The 21,480-nt window shown below is 36.4% G+C and overlaps 1 protein-coding gene across 6 annotated transcripts in view; it reads left to right on the forward strand.

The window, feature by feature from the left end:
- Nucleotides 1–21,480, forward strand: part of LOC139955523 (G-protein coupled receptor-associated protein LMBRD2-like) — a 46,398-nt gene that overhangs the window by 15,438 nt on the left and 9,480 nt on the right. For 3 of the 6 annotated variants that reach the window (XM_071955141.1, XM_071955140.1, XM_071955146.1), the window contains 8 exons: nucleotides 1,233–1,247; nucleotides 5,665–5,813; nucleotides 6,240–6,489; nucleotides 6,920–7,053; nucleotides 8,145–8,241; nucleotides 10,327–10,531; nucleotides 13,479–13,619; nucleotides 20,205–20,231. In XM_071955141.1, the coding sequence (XP_071811242.1) occupies nucleotides 1,233–1,247; nucleotides 5,665–5,813; nucleotides 6,240–6,489; nucleotides 6,920–7,053; nucleotides 8,145–8,241; nucleotides 10,327–10,531; nucleotides 13,479–13,619; nucleotides 20,205–20,231 (1,018 nt within the window). Of the gene's footprint in view, nucleotides 1–1,232; nucleotides 1,248–5,664; nucleotides 5,814–6,239; nucleotides 6,490–6,919; nucleotides 7,054–8,144; nucleotides 8,242–10,326; nucleotides 10,611–10,735; nucleotides 10,755–13,478; nucleotides 13,620–20,204; nucleotides 20,232–21,480 lie in introns of those variants that run through there. The other 3 variants (XM_071955145.1, XM_071955143.1, XM_071955142.1) reach the window with 3 other exon arrangements.

The raw sequence follows: 21,480 nt of genomic DNA on the forward strand, positions 1-21,480 counted from the left end.
AATATTTCTCGTTAAATGATGAGTTTAGACAGAAATTTATTGCTGATAATATCAAGTCAAATTGATAGTTGTATGTAACACAAAATATCGAGTGCAGGCCATGTTTCTAATTAAGTTTTCAATAGATTCACCTCTATTACATCTTGAATCCCCCCTCTCCCCATCACCCTTTAGGAAAAACTTTATGATGACATCATCACCTCAACCCATGAGTAATTGTTAATGTTAATCTATGCCTTTATTCCATATTGTCAGTGGTGGTATTCTGGTATGAAATCCAACATGATTTGTCCTTGAGGACCTTGTTAATGACTTCTGTCTATTCAAGACTTCTACAAAATATGGAGCTGTTCCATGTAAATTTGAGTGTTGCTTCTATGACTGATAATCAAAGATGTAACCTAGCCAGTTTGATTGATGAGTCTGATGTTAACATAACGACTGACTTCTCAGATATGAGAATATTGGTATTAAGTTCTATCCTGCACTGCTAACATATTTTTCAATATCCTGTACCTTTGCAAAGAATTCTTTGATTTTGTCTAATGTTTTCATGAAAAACTGTCTCAAAAAGTGAGGCATCATAAGTAAAAGGCTGTGTGCATTGGTATTGTTGAAGCCTTACAAACAAACAATACCCCATCCGCCTGTTTTGTAGTAACACTACCTCTTGCATCCACATTGGCAAAAAAAGATAATAATAAAGTCTTCCCTTTCATATTTCTAACAACATTTTGCACTTTGTCTAAACAGCATTGAGATGCTCTGTGTTTACATTTAACGTGTTGTTTGTTTGTTGTTGTTGGGGTTGTTTTTTTTAAATGGGTGTGTTTGTTTTTAATTATGTTTCATATTCTTGAAGTATTTCCAAAACAAACTTTCTCTGGAAAAAACTTGTAACTTTCTACAAATTGAAATCATAGGTCAAACTTACTCAAATTTCTCAGACTCTCAATTGATTTAATGAATTTAAAGGTAAAAATTTTTGGGAAAAATAGTTTTAGTCATCAGAGAAAACCTTAATGAAAAGCATTTTTCCCCTCCTTTTTTCTCGTAAAAGCTAATATTATCAACTATGTTATCAACCTCTGTCCCTTAGCAACAGCTCAATATCTAACTTAATTAAGCCTTCCAATATATTTGCCATCTCCCAGAAAGAAATTTGAGGCTTCTTAATGACTCTTAATAATGTTTCACTTTACTTGTACTCATTTGCTTTTCTTTATTAAAAGACTGAACCAGTTATGGTAAGTAGCAATTGAACGCAACCTAACATGCTTATTTTTTTTGCAACCCACAGTTTTGCTTTGTGTAGCTTATAGAAGCCATTACCCCCCCCCCCCCTTCCTTTAATGGTGTAACCAGGAAATTGATGATGGGGCTCTTCATAATTAAATAAGGAAGTTTATCCCATCAGTGAAGACCATAACATGAACCAACGGTTATATATTACTAACTAAAGAAATCAGTTTACCTCTCAGAGCTGAGTTTGCAGAGCTGGAAAATTTGTTGTCACCAACAACACTTTGCCTGTTTTGTTATGAAACAATTTGTTACATATTAAAAAACTGAAATACAATGAAACACCAATCTTGGGTATAGACATATTTTCTTTGCCAATTTTACAATTCTGCCATTTTGTGTACAGTTTGGGCACAAAGTTGAATTAAAATAGCCCCAGTTATCACCAACTGCAATAATTAGCTATTCAAAAGGGAGCTAAACATTATTACCGGGCTGGGGGGGGGGGGGATGGGAAGGAAATGGGAGGCTGGCTGTCTTATTGGTTGTACAGGGTGCCTAACCTGGTGGTGTTTTTGTCTCTACACAGCAATGTCATTTGATGTTCTTGTTGCACCATTGGTTTTTTGTTTTATTATTTATTTATTTATTAACTTACTTATTTATCCTCCTCCCCTAATTTAGCTTTCACCTTATAACTCGCACATAACCACAATAACTTTGGCAAAAATAACAAACTAATGAAATACTGCTTATTCAGTACATCTTTGTGTTGTTTCTATTTTAATGACCATTCAGAGTACCACTCTGTGAAGCCTTGTAAAGAATCAAACTTTACAAGTCAAACTGAAAGTGTCCTTCTGAAAAATAGTGACATTAACTCCACCATCTGCCCTGAATGTAGAGCCCTATCTAAAGAGAGAGGCAGTGATGTTTCACCGTTTAGTATCGTAGGCTAACTGTAATTGTACACATTGTGCTGTTTGTATATGAATACTGCAACTTGGGTTACTTACATTTGGCTACAACCTGTTGGTACAGTAGCATGTATACACAACTAGTTGAAGAAAAGGCCAGATATTTGCAAATGTAGTTTCTACCTTACTTCAGTCCACCAAATTCATCCCAGGAATGAGGAAAATTTGATGTCATGCTTGCATATGAAATGATATCAATATAATAATTTGTCGGATGCAATTATTTTTCTGTATAATGAGTAAAAATGTTAATAACTCACTAAGTATGATCTCTCTCTTAGTAGGATTGAGAGGATATTATTAGTGTATATGACATGGTTTGGTCAGAGGATCACAGAGATACAACCCAACGCATAATACAGCAAAGAAAACATGATTATTAGATGACAAGTTTCTCAGTATGTATTTCTGTCTCTAGTTATTCTTGTGCAAAAGGGTTTCCCGCTCTATATGCAAATATATGTTCAATGGGGATGAATATTTAACAGTCAATACTCCAGCGATTTCACTTTTCTCTGATCTACTCCTGGGCGGAGGGTTTCATGGCCTTTCCACTTGTATATGTGTTTTATTAGCTGAATATTTATTTTATCGTTACCCCGCTAATCCGCTATGCTTTCTCGGTTTGTCAATCGTCTTTTTATCGTTCAAGTGTACTTTATTGTATGATTGATGTGACTTCACTTAACACAGTATTGTATTTGTTGTGGTCTTATGGTCCAAATAAGTTTTGTTGAGATAGGATGTTTTCACCATTCTGACGCTAAATGATACCACTATATAGCACAATTGTCGACCAAGCACTACATTGTACACAGTGACTGGACTAACAATGAGGAAAGCATGAAGGGAATAAATTATCTGGTACCGCATCGCAAAATGCTATGCAAAGTGGTCAAATTGCTATACGAGTCCAAAGATGTATAGCAGTTTGTGTACATAGGAACCATTGTATTTTATAAGAGACAAAATTTCAGTACCTTCAAAACTGCGACACAGAGTTTGATTTCTAAACTGTTCCACAATGACATGTGTTGTGGAATGATTGGAACTTTTATACACAGGCTCTAAATGGAATGTTGGTTTCTGTTTAAAAGGGAACAAAACTCAAAGGTCAAGAGAGATAAATGAAAACCTTCCTCGTTTAAGGTAATATTGTCTTTAATATCAGTTACTGTGTTGACTTTTATCTGTAGTGGAATCTATTTATGCTTAGGTCCCACATGCTGACTGCGAATGACTTCCAGTGTGTACATGAATACAGTTTATAGGGGACAATATAATCTTAAGTCAGTTCTCTTATATTTGCTTCATCGATGATTCTTCCGACTAACTCCATAAACTCTGAATATGTTACATTCACAAAGATTAATGCTCAGATGCTAACTGTTTGCTGCCTGTGCTAAAAATATGAATCAAAATTTTTATTGAAGTATGCTTCTTTTTCACAATCTGTACCTTCTTATGTAGGAAATGTCAGTATGTATGGGGGAAAATAAAAATTAACATTTAATTTTTGCTAGCAGCTTTGCAGATATTAATTTTCTTTGGCTTAAGCCCTAGCTGCACATTAACAGATAAATGTCTGCTTAACTAAAGAGGAAGTATGTTTACTAACAGTAACAAAGTACATCACATGGATTCATTGTGTAGTCAAAGCTAACTTAAACAGTGACTGAATCTTTCAGCAGTACTAAGGAATGAAGCTAATTGACGTACATGTACAGTATATATACATTGAATGCATCAATGAAGAACATATGCTTTATTCCAATCAAAGAAATCTTACAACCATCAAATGAAATTTATGTAATTTAAATTAAATTTATTTGAAATTTCTTATATTTACATGCACAGGGTTTTTGCAGTAGATAAGCACTTTTGTTTATTAACAATTTTTTCCTCCTTTTGAAGCAATTTAATTGGAGAGCTCTGAGGTTGCTAGCACTGCAAGACCAGAACATCACTACTAAGTTGAATAGTATTAAAAACACATCAAAGATTGAACACTGCATTTTTTTTCCTTTTTTCCTTTTTCTTATTTGTCCTTTTTTTTGTCTTTCTTTGCTGTGAAATTTAATTTCATATATATATTTTTGAATTTGAAGATTCAGCTTAATAGAGGAGAAGACCTCAGCAAAGACTCTAGATTTATCGGTGCCTTAATAACTGGCACCATCGCAACAAGTTGTAGAAGATTTGTTGCTTTCAGACTATGCAACTATTTATGATGTCACATTTTAATATCTTACTGTTCATATTTACATTGATATTGATTCATCTTTAGACCTTCTCCTCCTCCCTTCAACATGATCTTAATTGAGCATAGTTTTGACAGTACCCATGTCATCTTATCCTCTTTAAGTTCAAAAGTGAGAGGTAGTTAGTTTAAACCTTTGCTTCTTTTTTTAAGAGTTTCCACAATTTGGGTTTTGTAAATTTGCAATTCACATACAGTCAAAGATATGTGTCTTTTATTTCCTTTTCTTATCATGGAAGTTATTGATAAGATTTCAACGTCTGTTTGACAAAGGAACACATTGGTGGCAAGAAAACAACTGTTTGAGTTTGGTTGGCAAGTTAGCCAAATCTATGAAGGATTTACTCAAAATCAGATGGCAATTGCTCCACCTAATCCACCATAATGAAAGAGTAACAAGCATATTCAGGTCATAACATTATATCTCCCAGATTTCATAATACTGTTAGTAATCTTGATTAAGCAGCATGTTCGAATTTTAAAAGAATATTCAATATTTGGTTCTGTCAATTGAAGTGAAATGTGATTAGTGAAGTAGTGAAGTTAATAATCTACATCGTTACTGAACTTCAGGATCAACTAACATCAAACAATCTATCAAAAAACAAGGGAGCAAGCTGCTCTAAACATATAAACCAATAGGAATCTTCCTTTCTCTGTTTGAAGTTAAAGGAACGGGCCAAAATGTAATTTAAGTTTTGACTGATGCAAAAACAGCATTCCAATCAAACTTGCTTTCGATTCTCATTTCTAATTCCTACCTGACCTTATCTAGATAATCCTGCTCATTTGTTGGTGTGGTGTAAACCTTACCCATCCACATAATTTACAAGTTAAAACAATGCCCAGTCCAAAGTTAGAAAGATGCACCTATGACATCACACTTGTTTGCTTCAAGCTCACTTCTAGTAATGAATGTGACAACTTAAACCATTGTTCAACATTTGAAAAACTACAAAGTAGGTAACAATTCCAGATTTTGATTGCATACCTAAATTTTGTTCCATTTTATCTGTCCAGAAGCCTCATGCTGTTTTTTTTTTTTTAAGTAAATAAAAAATCCAAAGGATAGATCGAGTTTGCTGGTTATTCGTTAAACCTTGCGAACAGATTTCCTCAATTACTGTAGGGTTTTCATTACTATGGATGTTATCATACACTTTGGTTTCTTCTCCATGGGCACAGATTCCATCGGAAAAAGATTTGGTGAAGCTACACAGTAAGGTAATTTATGCCATGCAGTCGAGGAGACGAACTTCCACCCAGTGGGACATTCTGGTTGAAAAGGCGTTTGAATTGGAGGATGTAAAGAGCAATGAATCCAACCATTCCAAGTAAGTAGAACCCTCTATACAGAAATATATATGTAGTTTGCAGTATTGTCTGAAATATGATCAGTTTTACCATTGAAAAAGAAGCTATAAAAGTTTCATTCACGGAGGTGTTTTCACGGAGGTGTTATTCATGGAAGTGTTTTTCTTTCGAAAGTCCCACAAATCCTTGTCAATCAACTGATGCAGTAGTTTAACAAATTACCTTTTTATCTTACGATGAGCAAATTAGAACTGATTGCAATATTTTCGACGAATTAAAGAACAAAAGCTTCAAGACGATTGTTTTGTACCATGATAAATTGCAATGTAATTTCTCAGTTACTCTTTTGTTGTTGATTTATTTGATTTCTCATCTAGAGAAGAAATAGCTATGAAAGTGGAGCCTTTCTCTCACTTTTGGTCCTTCATGATTTTTTTCTCTTGCAGGAATTACCACCACACCTATGACCCGAACTATAACGGCTTGAAGAGTTACATCTGTACACCTAACGTGGAGTGGCACTGGAGGATTCTGCTGATGCCGACCATTCTCAAGGTGGTGGCCGTGGTGTTAGTCATCGGTTCCGTTATGGTCATCTGGTGTGAGATGACTTTCTTCTGTCTCAGTCCAAACCTGTCTCTTTTCTCCATATTCGTGGATTCAGCCAATAGTAAAAATAATTATTTAGTGATAGAGGTAAGTTAAAACTAATTCATACATGATTTACTTAAATAGAAAAAAAAGTTTAACCTACAGAAAATTCTGTGTCCCACAAATATAATAGAAGGTATCATTGTGTTAATTAGCAACTTCTTTGAATCACTTGGGATATTACGGTGGATTTAAGGTAGGCTAAAGTAAGGGATTATATGTTAGGCACCCTGTCGTTTATCTCGAATGGTAAAATATGATGCCTGCAGATTTTATCAGATACAGTCCAATCATGTTTACTTTAATTTACATGTTGACGTCTAGAGGGGAATTTCTTTTAGATTATTACCATCTTGATTCCCAAATCTTTGGCAAGAAGGTGATCCATGGTAAATACAGGGGAAATGAACTAGTTAATTTCATGAATATTCATAAAGTTAAATTTATGCTAATCTTCCTTTCTTTTATTTTGCAGATCATATGTATTGTTATCATGGCATTTCTCAGTGTGTGCTCCTACTACACCGTGTTTAAAATTAGAATATTTGATTTTTACCTTCTGGCTCCGCATCACCAAACAGACGAGAATAGTTTACTCTTTTGTGGCATGTGAGTCATTTTTACAGATTTTTTATTCACAATATATTTTGCTTAGGCTTTCAGGTCACTTTGTTTGTTAAATTTTTCATACAATTATGAGTGAGATTAATTCTTGCATTTGGCTATCTTACTTTATGATGTGATGCTCTTTGCTAATTTTCCAGACAAAATGCAGTGTTAATTTATATAAATTGCAAAATGAGAGAAATCTGTCTTGTAGAAGTATTTGGCAAATGCACTCACTACACATTGCTGCCCAAAACATACAATATGTACCCCATGCATCATTTTCTAAAAATGTACAAAAATATATTCTCCCCCCCCCTCCCCCCTAATTTTTACTGACATATCTTTTGCTCTAATAAAGGCAATTGAATCTTTTAGGATGCAGGGGTATTAATAATGTATGTCACTGTTGAATTCTGTGATTTATGTATTTTTTAGCTAAACAATTTTTAGCAATTGTTATATTTATAGCAATACCAGGATACCAGCAAACTGTAGCAAGCTACTGTACAGGGTATTGGTGTTGGTGTTATTAATGAGAAAACAACTCTATAGAACCAATTTGTTTCTTTCTTTATCTCTGTTTCTTTTGTTCCGCTTCTCCCATTCTTATTTTTATCTTTTCTGTGGCCAGTTTTATTAATGTAGTTTAAAGGTGAACTCTTTGATCCATCTCCCAACTTCGAAACTTACTCTGCCACTTAAATATGAAATACTGATTTTTTTTAAAATTATTATTATTTTTTTTTTTTATAGTTTTGTTGAAAAGTAGTTGAAAAGAAATGGTGTGATCTGTGGTGTTGTTGTTTCAGACACAAGTAAAATCAACTTCCTTTTGCTCTTTCGAAAAACTGGACAATTTTGCACAATTAATCGTTTTTAGGCAAAGTCAGAATTTGTCAACTCCCAGTATCGGAAGACAACAGAAAAACAACACCAATCAACAGATTGATGTGTCAATGATTAACCATGTCAGGGGTCATTTGAAAATGTCACTTCCTTATTAAGAAAAAGAGTTCCGAAAGTAATAAAATACTGGTCATAAGTAACAATGCCAAACCTACTAATGTTTCTCTTTTGTGTTTTACACACAGGATGCTCTGCCGTCTCACCCCACCTCTGTGTCTGAATTTTCTTAGTTTAATCCACTTGGACACCAGGACGGATGAGTTAGAGACAGCTTATACAGGGGTAAGTGGCACTCAGAGATGTGTGGGTGGAGGAAGTGGTCTTTAGGATCGGACTTGAAATGGTACTTAATTAAAATGGTACTTCAGTCAGAATAGGATGTGAGTGAAGAATATCTCAATTAATCAATTACTTGGGATGAGAACGGGCCGGTTTGCTGAGACTCTGGAAAAAGATCATTTTGTAAAGTGAAGTAGACTGCTGATTGGTTTAGCTTTTTTTCGACTAACTGCTGATTGGATTAGCTTTACAGAGACTTTCACATGACTTAATCATATTCAGACAACTAGCTTTAAAGCAGCATTTTGCGTCCTTTTCTATGATTTTTCTCAACCTCACTGACTTCACTATGCCATAACGACATACATAACTAGCTTATCTATTTATATTTTACTTCAAATGGTGGCATAAAAGTCGAAAAAATTGCAACTTTGAACTTTGTTGTTCTCCAAGATATTTCCTCGCCCATAATATGAATATTTAAACACTACGAACGTCATTGACAGATACGTAATATAACACCACGCTTGATTTGTGTAAAGTCTATATGGCAGTTGTACCAGAGAGTTGCATAACAACTCCCTGGTTGTACCAACGCAAAGTCTTGAATCTATTTTTAGCAACGGCTCATAACTAAACCTGCATCTCTGATTGGTTGAATTCAAACTAGTGGGTTTGGGAACTGAATGCGATTAATTTTGTATGTGGAATACTCGCCAATTAACGTTTTTGGCAGGGAAAAACTTGGCTAATAACTTAATTTGCTGTTTTGTGATTTGATGTATGTAAAAAACTCGATGGACATGTCAAAAAAGTAGAAAACGGCGACCAAACGCAAAATGCTCATGAATAAACATACTATTCACTGATTGGTGGAATTCAAACTAGTGGATTTGGAGATATGAAAACTTTGTCGAGGACACTTTTACTCGTTATCGACATAAATCGTTAATTACTCGCTAATTAACGCTCTTGGCAGGGTGAAACTTGGATGGTATCTCAGTTTGCTGTTTTATGATTGATACATCTAAAAAAATCGATGCACACGTTAAAAAGGTGGAAAAAAGCGACCCAACGCAAAATGCTGCTTTAATTCAGTGTGAAAACTATGATTTTGTTTTTGTTGTATTTTTTATTCTGTCACTGTAGATTTATTCCTTGAAGTATACAATCCTATTATGGTTTCTTTCATTTTATGTCTGTATGTGAGAAAGTACCAATATTTAATATATTAATAGGGGAGCTCCACATTGCATTACACAGTAAACATCTCAGTTTTGTCCTACCTCCTGTTTTTGAAAGGCCACTAGTTGTGTGTGCTGTGTGGATGCTCACACAATTAAATATAAGTTTCACGTCACAACGGATATAAAGGCTCATGAAAAATTCCTGCCTTAACACTCGGTTTAAACCCACAACACTTCGTAGCAGATAGTACCTAAATAAGAGTCGTGGCTTAAGTTGCCATGGTTACAACTGGTCACATGCATGTGTGAGCATAAAGGTCATAGTGGTCATACATAGCCTTGCCATGATAACTACATGCATGTTGGAGAGGTTAAAGGTCATAGTGGTCGTACATAGCCTTGTCATTGTAACAACATGCATGTTGAGATGAGAGGGTAAAGGTCATAGTGGTCATACATAGCCTAGCCATGATAACTACATGCATGTTAGAGATGAGAGGGTAAAGGTCATAGTGGTCATACATAGCCTAGCCATGATAACTACATGCATGTTAGAGATGAGAGGGTAAAGGTCATAGTGGTCATACATAGCCTAGCCATGATGACTGGTGTGGAGAAGTGAGTGGAATTTTGATATGAAATACTTTCAGCTTACTTAAAAAATTTGAGCTAAATTTAGTAGAAACAACAGAACTGTAAGTTTAGGTTAGGAAAGCTGTTTTGCAAGGTAGTATCTTCCACCTTTTAACTTATAAAGCAATCATAAATATTACCTGTAAAGAACTGTGACAAAGTGACATTAAGAACAAAGTTTCTAGGTGCCAGTGTGAAAACTTTGAGGAAGTTATCCTTCTTAGCTATCTTGAAGTGATGATCCCCTTGGATGGTTTCTCTTTGTCAGGTGATGGGAAGACATCTCGACCTATTGCCCTTCATTCAGTCCGGTTTCAACGTCTATTATCCGATCATCGTAGCCGTCCTCTGCCTGGCCACTTACTTCCATCTAGGGAGTCGCTGCCTCTCCTGTCTCGGCTTCCAACAGTTTGTGGGAGACGACGATATGACAGAGGACATGATAGAAGAAGGTCACCAACTCATGAAAAGAGGTAATCCTCAAAATATGTGTGTCTGCTTGGAGGGACGAAACAAGGTGGTAAATAAATGTAGTTTGGTTTATGAATCAAGGTAATAACTGACATGGTAGAAGAAGGTCACCAACTCATGAAAAGAGGTAAACATCAAAATATGTGTGTCTTCTTGGAGGGAAGAAACAAGGGAGTAAATAAATGTAGTTTGGTTTATGAATCAAGGTAATAAGTGACATGATAGAAGAAGGTCAACTCATGAAAAGAGGTAATCATCCAAATATGTGTGTCTGCTTGGAGGGAAGAAACAGGGTGGTAAATAAATTTAGTTTGGTTTATGAATCAAGGTAATAAGTGACATGGTAGAAGAAGGTCACCAACTCATGAAAAGAGGTAATCATTAAAATATGTGTGTCTGCTTGGAGGGAAGAAACAAGGGAGTAAATAAATGTAGTTTGGTTTATGAATCAAAGTAATAACTGACATGGTAGAAGAAGGTCACCAACTCATGAAGAGAGGTAATCCTCAAAATATGTGTGTCTGCTTGGAGGGAAGAAACAAGGGAGTAAATAAATGTAGTTTGGTTTATGAATCAAAGTAATAACTGACATGGTAGAAGAAGGTCACCAACTCATGAAGAGAGGTAATCCTCAAAATATGTGTGCCTGCTAGGAGGGAAGAAACAAGGGAGTAAATAAATGTAGTTTGGTTTATGAATCAAAGTAATTAGTGACATGGTAGAAGAAGGTCACCAACTCATGAAAAGAGGTAATCATTAAAATATGTGTGCCTGCTAGGAGGGAAGAAACAAGGGAGTAAATAAATTTAGTTTGGTTTATGAATCAAGGTAATAAGTGACATGGTAGAAGAAGGTCACCAACTCATGAAAAGAGGTAATCCTCAAAATATGTGTGTCTGCTTGGAGGGAAGAAACAAGGGAGTAAGTAAATGTAGTTTGGTTTATGAATCAAAGTAATAACTGACATGGTAGAAGAAGGTCACCAACTCATGAAGAGAGGTAATCCTCAAAATATGTGTGCCTGCTAGGAGGGAAGAAACAAGGGAGTAAATAAATGTAGTTTGGTTTATGAATCAAAGTAATTAGTGACATGGTAGAAGAAGGTCACCAACTCATGAAAAGAGGTAATCATTAAAATATGTGTGTCTGCCTGGAGGGAAGAAACAAGGTGGTAAATAAATGTAGTTTGGTTTATGAATCAAAGTAATTAGTGACATGATAGAAGAAGGTCACCAACTCATGAAAAGAGGTAATCATCAAAATATGTGTGCCTGCTAGGAGGGAAGAAACAAGGGAGTAAATAAATGTAGTTTGGTTTATGAATCAAAGTAATAAGTGACATGGTAGAAGAAGGTCACCAACTCATGAAAAGAGGTAATCCTCAAAATATGTGTGCCTGCTAGGAGGGAAGAAACAAGGGAGTAAATAAATGTAGTTTGGTTTATGAATCAAGGTAATAAGTGACATGATAGAAGAAGGTCAACTCATGAAAAGAGGTAATCATCCAAATATGTGTGTCTGCTTGGAGGGAAGAAACAGGGTGGTAAATAAATTTAGTTTGGTTTATGAATCAAGGTAATAAGTGACATGGTAGAAGAAGGTCACCAACTCATGAAAAGAGGTAATCCTCAAAATATGTGTGCCTGCTAGGAGAGAAGAAACAAGGGAGTAAATAAATGTAGTTTGGTTTATGAATCAAAGTAATAAGTGACATGGTAGAAGAAGGTCACCAACTCATGAAAAGAGGTAATCCTCAAAATATGTGTGCCTGCTAGGAGGGAAGAAACAAGGGAGTAAATAAATGTAGTTTGGTTTATGAATCAAAGTAATAAGTGACATGGTAGAAGAAGGTCACCAACTCATGAAAAGAGGTAATCCTCAAAATATGTGTGCCTGCTAGGAGGGAAGAAACAAGGGAGTAAATAAATGTAGTTTGGTTTATGAATCAAGGTAATAAGTGACATGATAGAAGAAGGTCAACTCATGAAAAGAGGTAATCATCCAAATATGTGTGTCTGCTAGGAGGGAAGAAACAAGGGAGTAAATAAATGTAGTTTGGTTTATGAATCAAGGTAATAAGTGACATGGTAGAAGAAGGTCACCAACTCATGAAAAGAGGTAATCCTCAAAATATGTGTGCCTGCTAGGAGGGAAGAAACAAGGGAGTAAATAAATGTAGTTTGGTTTATGAATCAAGGTAATAAGTGACATGGTAGAAGAAGGTCACCAACTCATGAAAAGAGGTAATCCTCAAAATATGTGTGCCTGCTAGGAGGGAAGAAACAAGGGAGTAAATAAATGTAGTTTGGTTTATGAATCAAGGTAATAAGTGACATGATAGAAGAAGGTCAACTCATGAAAAGAGGTAATCATCCAAATATGTGTGTCTGCTTGGAGGGAAGAAACAGGGTGGTAAATAAATTTAGTTTGGTTTATGAATCAAGGTAATAAGTGACATGGTAGAAGAAGGTCACCAACTCATGAAAAGAGGTAATCATCAAAATATGTGTGTCTGCTTGGAGGGAAGAAACAAGGGAGTAAATAAATGTAGTTTGGTTTATGAATCAAAGTTATAAGTTACAGGTATACCGAGAGCAGTAAACACATGAATTGATGTAATCAGCTAAAGTATAAGACTTGAAATGAGAAACTATTTGTAGAAAGGAAACAGTAAAAGGCAAACACATAGGTCCAACTCCATCTGAATAGCTTGTTCCATTTGCTGTGGTTACAGAATTAATTCCTTTTATTTGGATGAATAAATTGCATGATAATCTGTGATATAATACATGGACTATACCCCCATACCCCCATAGACCATACCCCATACATACATGGACTATACCCCCAAACTGCTTGTGTGTTTCTTTAAAGTTGAAATGAAATGTTCACAACCTTTGACAATAAGTCAACTTTTTTGTGACATCTGCAACGGTTTCTCCCCGACAGAAAAGAGAAAACGAGAAAGAGCCCTGAAAAGCGAAAGCAGGAAAAGGTACATTGAGAAAATAAAACCGAGAGAAAATGGTCAGAGGCTGGAGAATTTAAACTCCCATAGCGACAGAAGCTTTAACCGGGAAGCTGCATCAGGTGAGTAGTTTTGTCATAGGTATCAATGTCTAAATGGAGCACCAAATGCATGCCGTGTAGGTGGTTAAGCAATGTTTTGTGTTTGGTTACGACTAAGCAGCAATCTGTCCAAATGGACAAAGAATCAAGCCACATTTTGACTGCAATCTATTAAAGCTTTGACACGTTCCTACCTCTGTTTCACACCCAAAAGTACAGATTATCAGCAATTAACCAACAACTCTCTTTCCATATTTCAACATGTTTCATCAAGAATCTCTTGTTTCATTAAGTGTAGATTACACGAAAGTCTCTGAACACACTAATGTCGCAGACATGTGATATTTAGTCAATTTTCTTTATTAGTTTTAAATGAATATTGAAACTGGTTGAACTAAGAAAGTGCTTGTTTAATAGGATTACACCATGAACAAACATTCAACTGCTGCATTGAGGGTGTGCCGTTGTACAATAACAAGCTTCATCAACGCATCACTCAGTCTCCATATCACACATTATGTACTGCTTTAGTAAATGTCTGCTGCAAAATATTCAATTGTTTTCAAACTTTCGTGGAAGTTTTGTGCTTGGTGATAGCATTCATTCATCAACTTGTATTGTCAGTATATTATGTTGTTGTATCAACATTATAGCATGTTAGCATTACGGCAGCAGATGTGCTGAAAAAACCCACCAAAGTTTCTCTCCAACTACAACAGGAATATGATAAAAACAAAACTGTGCTCAGACTTAGGAAACTTCAAGCTATTTACTTGGCTAAATGCCAGGGGATTATGTCACATGCCAGTGGAAATAAGTCTCTTGCATTTTGCTGCCGTTGCAAGAGTAATGTTGCTTTTGTATTGATCAAAAGAAAGTGAAAGTTGGAATTGATTCAAAGCAAATGAAAAGTGGGAATATTAAATTTAGTCATTACCTGTTTTTGCTCTATCGGTTCATAGCAAAGGGCTAAAATTGTGAAGTTCTTCTAGGCCTGGTGCTTTTCCACGAAGTGTGGAGGGGTGAGCTAATGAGCTGCATTAACTTCCGTGCCAAAAATAATCCCAAAATGGCAGCAGCGACCTCTTGACATCCTTCTTTCCCTTTCATCAGTTGAAGTTGTCAAGATTAAGTTAGCTTCAGCCTGTTGCACACACTACCAATCAACATTCAACTCATAAGTTGTTACGTTAAAATTGTGGGTAGTCTTGCAGTGTGCATATAGATGCTGAAGATTAGGCCTGATTGAAATGTTGAACATCAGTTTTAAGGAACGTCAGCTTCAGTCGGGCACACTGAACGTGTAGAGGTGTCCGCAGTGTGAGGTGGTTCACTACTAAATATGGTACAGATTGAACAAATGTAGGCAATCTTGGGTACTTAATTTACATGCGACCTAAACGAGCTACGGTTGTTAACAGTAAACGGCCATTGCGTTCGCTATTCAGTCATTCAGTGTGCGTCCGAGGGTCTTCACAACACTCGAAAACTAGGTCATAAGGGTCAAGTAAAGTCAGGTCATGATAAGTCGATCAGTGTGCGGCTTGCTTTAAAGCAAGTGCATTATCGTTAGTGAGCAAGATATTTAGGTGAGAGTTTTGCGTTTGTTTACCACTGATATGCTTTCAGAGTATAAGCTATCGTAGTTTGCGTAGCAATCACAAAAGTGTGTTTTATGAAACCTGCCAAACTTTCAAACTGCTGACATACTGCAGGCTTGAAACCAATAGGATGAAGACTGGAGGTGACCAATTTATATACCCTACTCCTGCTAGTAGTATAGGTACATAGTAGAACAATATAGTTAAGTGGATATAATCTTAGACCCTCTTGATGCATTAACATGTCATAGCTCATCATATGAGGAATGTAACTCACTGCTGTTTCACCTCCTATCTTTAAGGTGGTAGCCTCGTCCACCCAGCAGCTATTGGTTCCACCTATGGTTCTTAACATTTTGTTACCCTGACACTCTTCGCAGGAAAATCTGCCATTGTTATGGGATGTCAGTATATCAAGAATTCATTTATAAGCCCTAGTCTAAGCTAGGCATAATAACATATCACATGAGCCCACTACCATGCCATGACTGATGTGCCTAGCCCTAGTCTAAGCTAGGCATAATAACACATAACACAGGCCACTACCCTGCCATGAATGATGTGCCCAACCCTAGTCTAAGCTAGGTATAATAACACATAACACGAGCCCACTACCCTGGCATAACTGATGTGCCCAACCCTAGTCTTAAGCTAGGCATAATAACACATAACACAAGCCCACCACCCTGCCATGACTGATGTGCCAAGCCCTAGTCTAAGCTAGGCATAATAACATATCACATGAGCCCACTACCATGCCATGACTGATGTGCCTAGCCCTAGTCTAAGCTAGGCATAATAACACATAACACAGGCCACTACCCTGCCATGAATGATGTGCCCAACCCTAGTCTAAGCTAGGTATAATAACACATAACACGAGCCCACTACCCTGGCATAACTGATGTGCCCAACCCTAGTCTTAAGCTAGGCATAATAACACATAACACAAGCCCACCACCCTGCCATGACTGATGTGCCAAGCCCTAGTCTAAGCTAGGCATAATAACATATCACATGAGCCCACTACCATGCCATGACTGATGTGCCTAGCCCTAGTCTAAGCTAGGCATAATAACACATAACACAGGCCACTACCCTGCCATGACTGATGTGCCAAGCCCTAGTCTAAGCTAGGCATAATAACATATCACATGAGCCCACTACCATGCCATGACTGATGTGCCTAGCCCTAGTCTAAGCTAGGCATAATAACACATAACACAGGCCACTACCCTGCCATGAATGATGTGCCCAACCCTAGTCTGAGCTAGGCATAATAACACATAACACAAGCCCACCACCCTGCCATGACTGATGTGCCAAGCCCTAGTCTAAGCTAGGCATAATAACATATCACATGAGCCCACTACCATGCCATGACTGATGTGCCTAGCCCTAGTCTAAGCTAGGCATAATAACACATAACACAGGCCACTACCCTGCCATGACTGATGTGCCAAGCCCTAGTCTAAGCTAGGCATAATAACATATCACATGAGCCCACTACCATGCCATGACTGATGTGCCTAGCCCTAGTCTAAGCTAGGCATAATAACACATAACACAGGCCACTACCCTGCCATGAATGATGTGCCCAACCCTAGTCTAAGCTAGGTATAATAACACATAACACGAGCCCACTACCCTGGCATAACTGATGTGCCCAACCCTAGTCTTAAGCTAGGCATAATAACACATAACACAAGCCCACCACCCTGCCATGACTGATGTGCCAAGCCCTAGTCTAAGCTAGGCATAATAACACATAACATGAGCCCACTACCCTGCCATGACTGATGTGCCTAGCCCTAGTATAACTTAGGCATAATAACACATAGTACTAGCCCACTTCCCTACCATAGCTGATGTGCCCAACCCTAGTCTTAGCTGGGCATAATAACACATAACACAAGCCTGCTACCCTGTCATGACTGATGTGCCTAGCCCTAGTTTAAGCCAGGCATAATAACACATAACACAAACCCCATAATTCTGCTAAGACTGATGTGCACTGGCCTAATTCAAGTTAAGGAAAATAAAACGCCTGGCCAGCTGTGAGTAAGCCATTCAAGGCAAGAACAGGCACTTTCTGGGTTGAATGGAATGTGTTTATTTAGTTAAAGACTTTCTGTAAATTGCTACCAGTCACTTAAGAATTTGACAATGGTTACAAGGCTTAGTTCCTGGTATGTCAATGCCAGTAAAGAAAAAAGGGGAATATCCTGCTAAGCAATAAGGAAGTCACTACAATGATTCAAAATATTTTAATTCGCAAGCTGTGAAATGAATTAGCAAAAAACTTTGCTTAGGAATTGGCAAGAATTATTTACGTTTAGTTTCTACTTTCCGTGTGCTAGGTCTCTATCAGGTTTAGAGATATTTTCTTTCTTATAGAAAAGAAAATTAATCATATATTTAGATCTGCCATGTCACCCTATGTGCATGTATAGGTTGCTGTTATTCTACTTGTTAAATTGTTACTCTGATATATGTATTTAGGGAACAACATTTTTGAACTTGTAAAGAAAGAACAGTTTATTTCAGTTGTTAGCAATCGCATGGTAAATTAAGATGTTTTTTATTATCTCTACAACTCAAGTGTGAATCCTTAAGGATGAGGCCTTGTGGTAGTAGTAGCATACTACACCACTCAACTGTTTGTTAAGGAATCTTATAGGATAAACTTTGAGGAGTTTGCATGGGGTTTATTCCATGCTTTATATATGAAGCAGTAGTTACTGTGCAGGACTACAAGGTGAAACTATTGTTTAGAGGTAGCTGGTATGAACAACTCCCCTCCCCTCCCCCCAACCCACCCTCCACAGCACTGAGACACCAACTCTACCATCATCAATTGGTCTACTGTATGTAATATATAACTGTCAAGAACCCAACCCCCCCCCCCACCCACCCTCCACAGCACTGAGACACCAACTCTATCATCATCATTGGTTGTAGTCATAGTTCAGTATGATACAGTCATACAACCATTACTTACAGTATCGTGGTCATATTTCAGTATGAAATAGTCATACTACCATTACTTACATTGCAGTATTGTAGTCATAGTTCAGTATGAAACAGTCATACTACCATTGCTTTCATTACAGTATTGTAGTCATAGTTCAGTATGATACAGTCGTACTGCCATCACTTACATTGCAATATTGTAGTCATAGTTCAGTATCACTTACATTGCAGTATTGTAGTCATAGTTCAGTATGATACAGTCATACTACCATTGCTTACATTACTGTATTGTAGTCATAGTTCAGTATGATACAGTCGTACTGCCATCACTTACATTGCAATATTGTAGTCATAGTTCAGTATCACTTACATTGCAGTATTGTAGTCATAGTTCAGTATGAAACAGTCATACTACCATTGCTTACATTACAATATTGTAGTCATAGTTCAGTATGATACAGTCGTACTGCCATCACTTGCATTGCAATATTGTAGTCATAGTTCAGTATCACTTACATTACAGTATTGTAGTCATAGTTCAGTATGAAATAGTCATACTACCACTACTTATATTGCAGTATTAGTCATAGTTCAGTATGATACAGTCGTATTACCATTACTTACATTTCTGTATTGTTGTCATAGTTCAGTATGATACAGTCGTACTACCATCACTTACATTGCAGTATTGTAGTCATAGTTCAGTAGGATACAGTCATACAACCATTACTTACAGTATTGTGGTCATATTTCAGTATGAAATAGTCATACTACCATTACTTATATTGCAGTATTAGTCATAGTTCAGTACGGATACAGTCATACAACCATTACTTACAGTATTGTAGTCATAGTTCAGTATGATACAGTCGTACTGCCATCACTTACATTGCAATATTGTAGTCATAGTTCAGTATCACTTACATTGCAGTATTGTAGTCATAGTTCAGTATGAAACAGTCATACTACCATTGCTTACATTACAATATTGTAGTCATAGTTCAGTATGATACAGTCGTACTGCCATCACTTACAGTATTGTGGTCATAGTTCAGTATGAAACAGTCATACTGCTTACATTACAGTATTGTAGTCATAGTTCAGTATGAAACAGTCATACTACCATTACTTACAGTACTGTAGTCATAGTTGAGTATGAAACAGTCATACTACCATTACTTACATTACTGTATTGTAGTCATAGTTCAGTATGATACAGTCGTACTGCCATCACTTACATTGCAATATTGTAGTCATAGTTCAGTATACACTTACATTGCAGTATTGTAGTCATAGTTCAGTATGAAACAGTCATACTACCATTGCTTACATTACAGTATTGTAGTCATAGTTAAGTATGAAATAGTCATACTACCACTACTTATATTGCAGTATTAGTCATAGTTCAGTATGATACAGTCATACTACCATCACTTACATTGCAATATTGAAGACAGTGTTCAATATGAAACAGTCATACTACCATCACTTACATTACTGTATTGTAGTCATAGTTCAGTATGAAACAGTCATACTACCATCACTTACATTACTGTATTGTAGTCATAGTTCAGTATGAATCAGTCATACTACCATTGCTCCAGTATATGAGTACCTGTTGGTTGAACAAGGTACCTAACATATCTTACCATTGTCGTTTCATTGCTGCTCTCTAAAACCATGCATCCTCATTCCTATTCTGTCAACACAACATGAAAGCAGACAGAAATACTGTATTAAGTTTAGAGGAGTACTACCAGTTTGAGCTTCATTATTCTGGAAAAAGGATTTTTCCTTTGGAAATTTAACACTTTGCAAACATATGTTTCAACCATTGTTAGATATCTATTCACTGAATATACTCCGGTTTAACACAATAGTGTTGAATTTCTTGGTTTTATTCTAGTCAGACAGTTAAAGCTGCACCATAGAAACCACTACGATTTTATTGGCTTATAAGAAAAACATAATTTTTAGAGAATTTTTACGTTTTTCTTTTGAAATGATTAAAAAATCTGTGTTTTTCTCCCAGGTAATATGGAAACAACAAGCTTGCTGTGTAAGTCTGTTGCACAATATTTTGCCATTCTCTGTGTTATAACCAGGGCTTTTCCTTCCTACTGTTATGATTTTATATCCTTTCGTTTTTGCTTTTGTTTAAACATTCATGTTGCTCAAAGCCTACTTGCCTCATGGAGTTGTTATTAGAAGGAGATACTGTAGTTGAGGCCACTCTTGCATTTCCTCCTCAAAATCCAAAATGTTCTATGTTTGAATCCAGTGGAATGCCCCTCACTATGTCATCCTTGAAAAGTGGATTCCTAACTTTTGTAACATTCCCAGCATCCTGGTCACAGAGATTTCAAAATGTAGCAATTTAGCAACCTTGCAAGAAGACACCAGGGGTATCTTGCACTAACAACACTATCTTCTCTTTACCAAGCTGGTAATAAATGACAACGTAAGATGGCATATTCTTGAAGTTCGTTTTTTTTCTTTAAGATTTTAAAAATTTGCCCAAGTATCTTTGGGAATTTCATTGCCTGAAACGTTTGAAGATGTCACAAATGGAACGGCACTTCGCATCAAAGAAACTTAAAACAGGTCAAGTAAAAAGGAAAGAAGGAGTGGCTTGATAACACTGTGATGTACAACTTGATACCAGCACAAATTTTCAGAAATGAAAGATGAATTATACGTTGTTCATAATCATCTGTCTTCAAAAACTGTGTCGTTAATAAGTACTACATGCAACCATGTACAGTTTGGCAGAAAAGATTCTCTTAACTTGACATTTTTGGTAGGATGTTTGGATATCTGTGTAATGTTTGACCATGTACTAAGGAACAGTATTTTGCTGTTTAGGAGGACACAGGTCTCCACAAGAAATGTTCAGTTTCAAACAGCCATGTCCCCATCATTGTCAGTTGTCATGGTTTCCTTTGAGGTAAATTTATCTCAATTGGAATCAAATCAACTCTCAAAACCAGAGCAAGAGGAAAAGTTGTTGCTTCTTCCAAGTCTGCAAGAGCCCCTTACCCACCCTGTTTGATAGTCCCTCCTTTTTGGTAACTGCTCCTTGATTCCTCCTCACAGAAGCAGCCAGTTTTTTTTCCTTCACATGTCATTCATAATGCTTATTCATCAACATTTGTCTGTTATTTTAATCTTTGCTTTTCTGTTTTGGGAAATTTATTTATTTATTTGTTTGTTGTTTGTTTGTTTATTTATTTTCTTGTTAATTTGTTTTGGTCTGCTGCTATTTACTTTTCCTTTGTTGCCTGTTATTAATTTTGTATATATATATA

The sequence above is a fragment of the Apostichopus japonicus genome, chromosome 2, assembly GCF_037975245.1.
Source record: "Apostichopus japonicus isolate 1M-3 chromosome 2, ASM3797524v1, whole genome shotgun sequence".
NCBI lineage: Eukaryota > Metazoa > Echinodermata > Holothuroidea > Aspidochirotida > Stichopodidae > Apostichopus > Apostichopus japonicus.